Source organism: Tamandua tetradactyla, chromosome 12 (assembly GCF_023851605.1).
Source record: "Tamandua tetradactyla isolate mTamTet1 chromosome 12, mTamTet1.pri, whole genome shotgun sequence".
In the NCBI taxonomy this organism is placed as follows: domain Eukaryota; kingdom Metazoa; phylum Chordata; class Mammalia; order Pilosa; family Myrmecophagidae; genus Tamandua; species Tamandua tetradactyla.
This window is the reverse complement of record NC_135338.1, coordinates 31,901,581-31,913,706: the sequence shown is the minus strand read 5'-3', so window position 1 is coordinate 31,913,706 and position 12,126 is coordinate 31,901,581. Positions and strand designations below refer to the sequence as shown.

The window sequence follows — 12,126 nt, the reverse complement described above, 5'->3', positions numbered from 1 at the left end:
GCAAAAAAAATAATAATGATAAAATAAATAATAATAAACTTGAGAGGACTGATATCCTTATGGTATTAAGTTTCTACAAAATCTGATAACTTTCCTTTTCTTTACATCTTCTTCTGAAGTCCTTCAATAGTGTGCTGGTTTGAAATGATATATGTCCCCTAGAAAAGCCATGTTTTAATCCTAATCCCATTTCATAAGGCAGCCATTTCTTCTAATCCCTATTCAGTATTGTATGTTTGAAACTGTAATCAGATCATCTCCCTGGAGATGTGATTTGGTCAAGAGTGGTTGTTAAGCTGGATTAGGTGATGACATGTCTCTACCCATTTGGGTGGGTCTTGAGAAGTTTCTGAAGTCCTATAAAAGAAGAAACATTTTGGAGAATGGGAGATTCGGAGAGAGCAGAGAATGCTGCAGCACCACAGCAGAGTCCACGAGCCAGTGACCTTTAGAGATGAAGAAGGAAAACTCCTCCCGAGGAGCTTCATGAAACCAGAAGCCAGGAGAGAAAGCTAGCAGATGACACAGTGTTTGTCATGTGCCCTTCCAGCTGAGAGAGAAGCCCTGACTGTATTCACCATGTGCCTTCTCACTTGAGAAAGAAACCCTGAACTTCACTGGCCTTCTTGAACCAAGATATCTTTCCCTGGATGCCTTAGATTGGACATTTCTATAGACTTAATTGGGACATTTTCTCAGCCTGAGAACTGTAAACTAGCAGCTTATTAAATTCCCCTTTTACAAAAGCCATTCTGTTTCTGGTACATTGCATTCTGGCAGCTAGCAAATTAGAACAAGTAGCATTTAAAAATCTCTTAATGTGGATCTTGTACAATTTTTGTTTAATCCAAGATATATTATTTTTTGCTATAATCACAAATGAGTATTTTTTTCACTACGTTTTCTGATTAGTTGTTTATGTGAAGGCGGTTAATTTGTGTTTTATTGGTGTTTAATTTTGTGTTTTGTGATTTGTGTTTAATTTTGTATTCAACTACACTACCAAGTTTATTTAGTGATTCTTAAATTTCGGGGGTTAGTTATAAAGCCAGATGAAGAATCATGTTATCTCTAAATATTGGTAGTTTAACTTCTTCCTTTCCAAATGTGATAACTCCGATTTCTTTTTCTAGTTTAGTTCTCTAGTACCTACAGAGCAATGCTCAGCAACAGTGGTGTAAAGGAAAGTCCCACAGTTTTCTTGACCTTAGTAGGAATGCTTCTTATTTCTCTATACGATGATCTTGGTCTTTAGAATGAGATTCATACATTTTATGTTGTTAGAGAAACTCCTGATTGGCAAAGCCGAGGTATGGGGGTCATGCTGTGAAAAGGGTTTTCTTTTTCTTTTCTTTTCTTTTTTTTTTTTCCTGTGGCAGTGTTTCTATGGCTTGACTACCCTTTGAATACAACTGCAAGGCTTCATAGGCTCCAACTGCCCCAGGCAAAGGCAGAATTAAGCTTGCCTGAGAGGCAAAGAGGCTGGGCAGGGGAAAGGAAAGAATTCCCTGGAAGCTGTGTCTTCCCCAGGAGAGGGGTAGGGCCCAGCTCAGATAGAATCCCTCCCTCAAGGAATTGAGACTCCAGGGTCTGGAAAAATGAAGTGATGAAAGCCAGCCTATAAACTCTCCTCTGTCTCAACCACGTCCCCAGCAGGCGGAGTCTGCTGAAGCTAAAGGTACTGCATTACTTTAAGCCGGTGATAAAGCCACACACTGAGCAGGTAGAGAAAGCCACATACTGAGCAGGGCAGGAAAAACACCGAGTCTAGAGGCTTCATAGGAAAGTGTTTCAACCTGCCGGGTCTCACCCTCAGGGAAAACTGATGCAGGTGCCTCTTTCCTCCTGAGAGGAAGCCAGTCTGGTCTGGAAAAATCTGACTGGGGTCTATAACACCTAGGTAGACCCGCCTAACGGGGAAAAAAAAAAACGGTACCATACAGCACAGCAAGAAAAAAAAAAAAAAACAGAAAAATTCTTATCTGTTAAACAAAACCTATGCTAGAGGTCTAGCATAAGCTGAACTGAATGTCAAAGTACAGCTAGACAACAAAGTCATCCAGCAAGAAAATCCTAGGTAAAAAAGTGAAAACACCCTCCAGAATAAACTAATTAAGGAAATTAAATGTCTAGATGCCAGTAAAAAGTAATGAATCATACTAGGAAAATTGAAGATAAGGCCCAGTCAAAGAAACAAATCAACAATTCAAATGAGATACAGGAGTTGAAACAATTTCTTCAGGATGTTCAACAGACATGGAAAATCTTATCAAAAATCAAATCAGTGAATTGAGGGAGGATATAAAGAAGGCAAGGAACCAACAAAAAGAAGAAATCGAAAGTCTGAAAAAACAAATCACAGAACTTATGAGAATCAAAGGACAGCAGAAGAGATGAAAAAAAACAATGGAAATCTACAATGTCAGATTTCAAGAGGCAGATGATAGGATTACTGAACTGGAGGATGGGACATTTGAAATCTGACAAGCAAAAGAAAATATAGCGAAAAGAATGGAAAAATATGAACAGGGACTCAGGGAACTGAACGACAACATGAAGTGCACGAATATATGTGCTGTCGGTGTTTCAGAAGAAGAGAAGGAAAAAGGAGGAGAAAAACTAATGAAGGAAATTATCACTGAAAATTTTCCAACTCTTATGAAAGACTTAAAATTATAGATCCAAGAAGTTCAGCAAACCCCAAACAGAATAGATCCAAATAGACATACTCCAAGACCTGAATGTCAGATGTCAAAGAGAAAGAGAGAATTTTGAAAGCAGTAAAAAAACAGCAATCCATCACATACAAGAGAAGCTCAATAAGACTATGTGCAGATTTCTCAGCAGAAACCATGGAGGCAAGAAGATAGTGATGTGATATATTTAAGATACTAAAAGAGAAAAATTGCCAACCAAGAATTATATATCCAGCAAAACTGTCCTTCAAAAAATGAAGGGCAGGGCAGAAGATGGTGGCTAAGGAGGCAGAGTTCTCGCCTGCCATACTGGAGACACAGATTTGAATCCTGGTGCCTGCCCATGAAAAAAAAAAAATAAGGGGGCACTGGTAGAATGCATGCCTTTCGCGGGGGAGACCTGCGTTCAATTCCCAGAACATGCACTGCCCCACCTCCACAAAAAAAGAAGGGGAAATTAAAACATTTGCAGACAAAAAAAATCACTGAGAGTATCTGTGACCAAGAGACCAGCTCTGCAAAAAATAGTGAAGGGAGCACTAGAGACACAGGAAAAGACAGGAGAGAGAGGTGTGGAGAATAGTGTAGAAATTAAGACTATCAGCAAAGATAAAAAGAAGAAAAATTAGATGACATGTAAAATCCAAAAGACAAAATGGTAGAAGAAAGTACTGCCCTTAACAGTAATAACACTAAATTTTAATGGATAAAACTCCCCAATTAAAAGACATAGACTAGCAGAATGTATTAAAAAAACAGGACCCATCTATCTGTGTGCTGTCTACAGGAGACACATTTTAGACCCATGGACAAACATAGGTAAAAGGTTGGGAAAAGATATATCATGCAAACAACAATCAGAAAAGAGCAGGAGTAGCTATACTTATATCCAACAAATTAAATTTCAAATGTAAAACAACTAAAAGAGCAAAAAAGGATACTATGTATTAACAAAAGGAACAAATTAAAACAAATAAAAGAGCAAAGAAGGACACTACATATTAATAAAAGGAACAATTCAACAAGACATAACAATCATAAATATTTATGCACCGAGCCAGAGTGCTCCAAAATATGAGTTAAACACTGAAAACATGGAAAAGAGAAATAAAAACAGCTACCATTATAGTTGGAGACTTCAATTCCCCACTCTCAACAATGGACAGAACATCTAGACACAGGATCAATAAAGAAACAGAGAATCTGAATAATACAATAAATGGACTAGACTTTACAGACATTTATAGAACATTATACCCTACAATAGCAGGATATACCTTATTCTCAAGTGCTCATGGATCATTCTCAAGGACAGATCATATGCTGAGTCACAAAGCAAATCTCAATAAATTTAAAAAGATTGAAATAATACAAAACACTCCTGTGGATCATAAATGAAGTTGGAAATCAATAATAAGCAGAGGGCCAGAAAATTCAGAAATATATTTAGGCTCTACAACACACTCTTAAATAACCAGTGGGTCAAGGAAGAATCAGTAAATATTTCGAGGCAAATGAAAATGAAAACACAACATATCAAAATTTATGGGATGCAGCAAAGGCAGTGCTAAGAGGGAAATCTATTGCCCTAAATGCCTCTATCAAAAAAGAAGAAAGAGCAAAAATCAAGGAATTAACTGTTCACTCAGAAGAACTACAGGAAAAACAGCAAACTAACCTCAAAGCAAGCAAAAGGAAAGAAATAACAAAGATTAGAACAGAAATAAATGATATTGAAAACAATCAAGAAAATCAACATAAACAAAAGTTGGGTTATGAGAAAATCAGTAAGATTAATGGACTCTTAGCAAGGTAGACAAAAAGAAGAGAGTAGATGCAAATAAATAAAATCAGAAATGGAAGAGGAGACATAACCACTGACCCTACAGAAATAAAGGAGGTAATGAGAGGACACTATGAACAACTTTATGCTAATAAATTAGACAACACAGATGATATGGACAACTTCCTAGGCTTGAACAACTAATACTGACTCGAGAAGAAATAGACGACCTCAACAAATCAGTCACGTTGTGCTGGTTTGAAAGGATGTATGTCCCCTAGAAAAGCCATGTTTTAGTCTAAATCCCATTTCATAAAGGCAGAATAATCCCTATTCAATACTGTATGTAATTAGATCATCTCCCTGGAGATGTAAACCAATCAAGTGTAATTGTTAAGGTAGATTAGGGGAGATGTGTCTCCACCCATTTATTTGGGTGGGTCTTGATTAGTTTCTGAAGTCCTATAAAAGAGAAAACATTTTTGGGAGATTCAGAGAGAGATTTCTGAGAGAGCAGAGAATGACTTAGCCACAAGAAGCAGAGTCCACCAGCCAGAGACCTTTGGAGATGAAGAAGGAAAATGCCTTCTGGGGAGCTTCATGAAACAAGAAGCCAGGAGAAGAAGCTAGTGGATGACGCCGTGTTCACCATATGCCCTTCCAGACAAGAGAGAAGCCCTGAACTTCATCGGCCTTCTTGAACCAAGGTATCTTTCTCTGGATGCCTTGGATTGGACATATCTGTAGACTTGTTTCAATTGGGACATTTTCTCGGCCTTAGAACTGTAAACTACCAACTTACTAAATTCCCCTTTTTAAAAAGCCATTCTGTTTCTGGTATATTGCATCCCAGCAGCTAGCAAACTAGAACACAAGTAAAGAAAGTGAATTAGTCATTAAGAAGCTCCCCAAAAGAAAAGTCCAGGACCATATAGCTTCACATGTGAATTCTACCAAACACTCAAGAAATAATTATTACTAAAATCCTGCTAAAACTCTTCAAAAAAATTGAAGAGTAGGAAAGGCTACCTAACTCATTCTATGAAGCCAATATCACCCTCATACCAAAGCCAGACAAAGATACTACAAGAAAAGAAAATTAAAGGCCAATCTCTTTAATGAATCCAGATGCAAAAATCCTCAAAATTCTTACAAATTGAATCGAGCAGCACATTAAAAGAATTATACACCATGACCAATTAGGATTCATCCCAGGTATGCAAGGATGGTTCAACATAAGAAAATCAATTAATGTAACACACCATATGTATTAGTTAGATTCAGTTGTCAACTTGGCCAGGTGAGCATACCTAGTCTTGTTGCTGCAGACATAAGCCAACAGTATGTGAACCTCATCTGTTGCTAATTACATCTGCAGTCAGTTAGAAGGTGTGTCTGCTGCAATGAGTGATGTTTGACTTAATTGGCCAGTGCTTAAATGAGAGAGTGCCAAGTAGCACAGCCTAAGCAGCTCGGCATTCCTCATCTCAGCACTAGCAGCTCAGTCCAGATCTTTGGAGATGCAGAAAGAAGTCACCCCAGGGAAAGTTGTTGGAACCCAGGGGCCTGGAGAGAAGACCAGCAGAGACCATCTTGTGTCTTCCACGTAAGAAAGAACCTCAGTGGAAAGTTAGCTGCTTTTCCTCTGAACAACCAACAAAATAAATCCCCTTTTATTAAAAGCCAATCCGTCTCTGGTGTGTTGCATTCCAGCAGCTAGCAAACTAGAACACCATATCAACAAATCAATGCAGAAAACCACAGGATCATCTCAAATGTCAGACATCTGACAAAATTCAACATCCTTTCTTGTTGAAAACATTTCAATAGATAGGAATAGAAGGGAACTTCCTCAACATGATAAAGGGAATACATGAAAAACCCAAAGCTGGCATCATCCTTAATGGGGAAAAACCGAAAACTTTACCCCTAAAATCAGGAACAAGACAAGGATGTCCACTATTACCGTTGTTATTCAACACTGCATTGGAAGTTCTCACCAGAGCAATCAGACAAGAAAAAGAAACACAAGGCATCAAAATTGGAAAAGAAGAAGTAAAACTCTCCTGTTTGCAGATAATATGATATTATATGTCGAAAACCCTAAAAAATTCACAGCAAAACTACTAGAGGTAATAAATGAGTACAGCAAAGTGGCAGGTTACAAGATCAACACTAAAAAACCTGTAGTGTTTCTATACACTAGTAATGAACAATCCGAGGGGGAAATCAAGAAAACAATTCCATTTACAATTGCAACCAAAAGAATAAAATATTTAGGAATAAATTTAACTAAGATACAAAAGACCTATATAAAGAAAACCGTAAGAAATTGCTAAAAGAAACCACAGAAGACCTAAATAAATGGATGAGCATACCATGTTCATGAACTGGAAGACTAAATATAGTTAAGATGTCAATTCTACCTAAATTGATTTATAGATTTAATGCAATAGCAATTAAAATCCCAAAACTTACTTTTCAGAAATAGAAAAACCAATAACCAAATTTATCTGGAAAAGCAAGGTGCCCTGACTAGTTTAAAATACCCTGAGAAAGAAAAATGAAGTCAGAAGTCTCACACTACCTGACTTTCAGGCATTATTATGAATCTACAGTGGTCAAAACAGCATGGTACTGGCATAAAGATAGATATACTGATGAAAGGAATGAAATAGAGTGTTCAGTTATAGACCCTCGCATCTGTGTACAATTGATCTTTGATAAGGCAAGTCAGCTCACCTGGGACAGAACAGTCTCTTCAATAAATGGTACTTGGAGAACTGGATATCCATATGCAAAAGAATGAAAGATGATCCATATTTGACACCCTATACAAAAATTAACTCAAAATGGAGAACTAGATATTCATATGCAAAAGAATGAAAGAGGATCCATATTTGACACCCTATACAAAAATTAACTCAAAATGGATCAAAGACCTAAACATAGAGCTAAGACATAAAACTTTTAGAAGAAAATGTTGGGAAATATCTTATAAATCTTATAAAAGGAGGCAGTTTCCTAGATCTTACACCCAAAGCATGAACACTGAAGAAAGAAATAGATAAATGGGAACTCTTCGAAGTTAAATACCTTCATGCATCAAGGAATTTTGTTACAAAAGTAAAAAAGACAGCCTACACAATGGGAGTCAATATTTGGAAATGATACATCAGATAAGGGTCTAGTATCCAGAATATATAAAGAGATTGTTCAACTCAACAACACAAAGGCAAACAATCCAATTAAAAAATAGGCAAAAGACATGAACAGACACTTCTCAGAAGAGGAAAAACAAATGGCTAAAAGGCACATGAAAAATGTTCAACTTCCCTGGCTATTAGGGAAATGCAAATCAAAACCACAATAATATCTCACACTCACCAGAATGGCCATTATCAAAATAACAGAAAACAGTAAGTCCTGGAGAGGACGTGGAGAAAAGAGGCACACTTATCCACTGTTGGTGGAAATGAAAATGGTATAACTGCTGTGGAAGGCAGTTTGGAGGTTCCTCAAGAAGCTAAGTATAGAATTGCCATATGATCTGGCAATACCATTGCTAAATATCTATTCAGAGGACATGAGGGCAAGGACACAAACGGACATTTGCACACCAATGTTTATAGCAGCATTATTTATAATCGTCAAGAGATGGAATCAGCCCAAATGTCCATCAATAGACGAGTGGGTAAACAAGCTCTGGTATATACATACGATAGAATATTACGCAGCTGTAAGACAGAATAAAGTCATGAAGCATGTAACAACTTGGATGGCCCTTGAGGGCATCATGCTGAGTGAGATTAGCCAGAAACAAAAGGACAAATAACGTATGGTCTCAATGATATGAACTGACACTAATGAATGAATTTGCAGAATTTCAGTTAAGAACAGAGGCCATCAGGAGACAAATATGGGAGATATAAGGTAACTGGAGATGAAAGAATATAGATTTTGCAACCGGACTGATTGTAAAAATTCAGAAATGGGTAGCACAATACTTTCCAATTGTAGCACAATAATGTTAGTACACTGAATGAAGCTTAATGTGAGAATGATAGAGGGAGGAAGGCTGGGGGCACAAATGAAACCAGAATGAAAGACAGATGATAAAGACTGAGATGGTATCATTGAGGAATGCCTAGAGTGTACAATGACAGTGACTAAATGCACAAATTAAAAAATGCTTTTGCATGAGAAAGAACAAAGGAATGTCAATATTGCAGGGTGTTAAAAACACATGGTAATTCATGTTTTAAAACTTTAACTTATGTGGGTGAGAATAAAACAAAAAAATGTTTGGTGCAAAACTTATATTTTGACTAGTGTATTTCCTGATATAACTTATATACACAGTTTAACTGAACACCATAAATACATGGAACCTTAAATAAGGCATGAGATTTTGCAGGTTTGGCCAGAGGGATGCTCCAACAAATCCCAGAGTGATGTCCCGATAAACCCCAGAGTGATCTGAACAGTGAATAAAAAAGTATTTGTGAAGTCCCCTTGGGGGAATGGTGAGAAAGGGGCAAAATTCAACTTCCCCATTTGGAGAACTCCTGATATTCTCACAAGCAGTGGGGACAAGTAAATCAATAGGCCGAGCCCTCAATCTTGGGGTTTGTTCCTAAGAAACTTATCCCTGCAAAGGATAAACTAAGCCTACTTAAAATTAGGCCTAATAGTCACCCCCAGAGAACCTCTTTTGTTGCTCAGATGTGACCTAGCGATCTCTCAGCCAACATGGCAAGCAAACTCACTGCCCTCCCCATCTCTATATGGGACATCACTTGGGTGTAAACATCCCTGGCAACGTGGGACAGAAATCCTAGAATGAGCTGGGACTCAGCATAAAGGGACTGAGAAAGCCTTCTCAATCAAAAGGGGGAAGAGAGATATGAGACAAAATAAAATGTCAGTGGCTGAGAAATGTTAAAGAGTCAAGAGGTTATCCTTACACATTCTATAGATATCCCCTTTTTAGATTAAGGTATAATAGGCTAGAGGGAGGTGCCTGAAACTGTAGAGCTGGGTTCCAGGAGGCATGTTTCTTGAAGATGATTGTATAATGATATAGCTTTCACAATGTGATTGTGAAAACCTTGTGTCTGATGCTCCTTTTATCTACAGTATGGACACATGAGTAAAACACATGGATTAGAAATAAATAATAGGGGGAACAAATGTTAAAATAAAAAAATATATTGGATAGATGGAAATACTAGTGGTCAATGAGAGGGAGAGGGAAGGGGTATGGTATGTATGAGTTTTTTTCTTTTTTCTTCTTATTTCTTTTTCTGGAGTGATCTAAAAAATGATCATGTGATGAATATGCAACTATGTGATGATACTGTGAGCCACTGACTGTACAGCATGCATGGAATATTTGTTAGGAATGTATGTGCTCGTACGTTGTGGTATCAATAAAAATTTAAAAAAAAAAGATCAAATGTGATAGTGGAGTCATACAGAGAAGGTATGATTTAGCAAACAAGTATGATGGCTGAATCATTACATTGATATTTCTTTTAGTCTCCAGTATCTCAGAGGTGCTAGAAGAAAAAAACCTAAAATTGTGAAATTGTAACCCACACAAACTCTGAAATCTCTTCTACAACTAATTGTTGTGCTGTGCTTTGAAATTTATTGCTTTTTTGTATTTATGCTATTTCACACAAAAAAGAGGAAAAAGTTGATTGTGAGGATAAAAAAAAATATTTATTCTTCCTAGCCTCCAATGTTCTGGAGCATCTGGAAGGAAAATTCTGTGAGGATGGTACGGTAGCCCATGACAAAGTCTGGGTTCTGTCCTGTAAAACTGCTTGTTGAAGAGTGCTTTGAAAACTGTTGCTTTTTTATTTCTTTGCTTTGTATATATGTTATACTATACAATAAAAAAGTTAAAAAAACAAAACAAAACAGGATTGTTTCAGTTTTCTTTTCCTCGATAACTAATATGGAGTTTTGTTATCAGTGTTAGGTTGGCTTCATAATGAGATTCTGGAAGTTTTTCTATGCTTTGGAATAGTTTAAATATTATTAGAGCTATCCATTCCTTAAAAGGTTAGTAGACTTTCCTTAACAAGTAAACAAATAAACAAAAAGTTTAGTAGACTTTCCATGTGAAATTTTGAGACTGGTGTTGTTACTGAACTTTCTGTATTTTTTCTTTGCTCTTTTTATAGATATCCTATCTTCAATGGTCAGATCTAATAATTTTGATTAGAAAATCATCCATTTCATATACTCTCACATCTGTTTCTTTTGTTAGTAGCGATTCCTCCCCATCTCCAAAGAATTAACTCTATTTACTGCCTCTGTTTATAATTTAAGAACTAGTGCAATGGTTTACGCACTGTATTCTGTTATGGGGACTGAAAGGCCAGGATGACAAATCTCTGAGCCTCTCTATTCTCTTCAACAGAGCAGCTCCAGGTTTTTCTATTTTATATGTGCATATTTTACATATAATTTCATTTGAAAAAAACGTCCACTGATAATACAGTTAAAACATATGAAAATCAATTAATACATTCCCCAAATCCTTATATAACATTCACAATCATCCTACCAGAAGTAAGGATTACTGAGTTCTTTCAGTTCTATTTATTCTAAGCAACGATCACTAAAAGAATTCCCTATCTATAATGTCTTGTCTTATCTACCAAGTATGGCCTATATTTGGAAACAGCTATAACTGAAGAGTAATTCATCAACAAAGTACCTGATGTCATAAGTGACAATTACAAGGCCCAGATAGATCTTATTTCTGAAAAACAGACGAAATATTTTACCACTTACCCTAAGTAAATGAATGAGAAAAAGAACAGCAACAATAGAGATGAAATAATAAGCCAGGCATGGATAACCTAGAAAATAAAGAGTATCAGTATAATTAACAGATTCCCACAGCAATCAAAACATGCAAACTTTAAACTTCAATAACAGTGTATTATATCTATAAATGTTATGTTTTTCAAATGGCAGAACACAAATGGCTTTGGTATACATACATATATGGAACTCCTCGGTGAGGAATTATTCATAAAATAGAAACCTCAGTAAGACATATAAACCCTCGTTTCTTTTGAAATACGTGAAATTTTGAAAGGAAAGCATTCTAAAATACAAATTATTAGCAGAATCAATAGGTTAAACTTTAAAGAAGGTTACTATTATTTTTTATTTATTTTTAATCCACGTTTACTCATCTGTTAATAAGGTAGATAAAAGGAGCCTCAGACACAAGGTTTTCACAATTACACAGTCACACTGTGAAAGCTGTATCATTATACGATCATGTTCAAGAGTTACTGGAACACAGCTCTACATTTTCAGGCAGTTCCCTCCAGCCTCTTCATTACTAAAAAGGGGTATCTATATAATGTGTAAGAATAACCTCCAGGATAACCTCTCGACTGTATCTGGAATCTCTCAGCCATTAACACTTTATTTTGTCTCATTTTGCTCTTCCCCCTTTTGGTCAAGAAGGGTTTCTCAATTCCTTGATGCTGAGTCCCAGCTCATTTTAGGATTTCTGTCCCACATTGCCAGGAAGGTCCACAGGCCTAGGAGTCATGTCCCACGTAGAGAGGTGGGAGGGCAGTGAATTTGCTTGTCATGTTGGCTGAGAGAGAG

The 12,126-nt window shown here is 36.7% G+C and overlaps 1 protein-coding gene across 9 annotated transcripts in view; it reads right to left on the bottom strand.

Moving 5' to 3' along the window:
• The window catches only part of PSEN1 (presenilin 1), a 125,729-nt gene that overhangs the window by 24,854 nt on the left and 88,749 nt on the right, over positions 1-12,126 (bottom strand). For all 9 annotated transcript variants that reach the window (XM_077122950.1, XM_077122954.1, XM_077122955.1 and 6 more), the window contains one exon: positions 11,290-11,357. In XM_077122950.1, the coding sequence (XP_076979065.1) occupies positions 11,290-11,357 (68 nt within the window). The remainder of the gene's footprint in view (positions 1-11,289; positions 11,358-12,126) is intronic.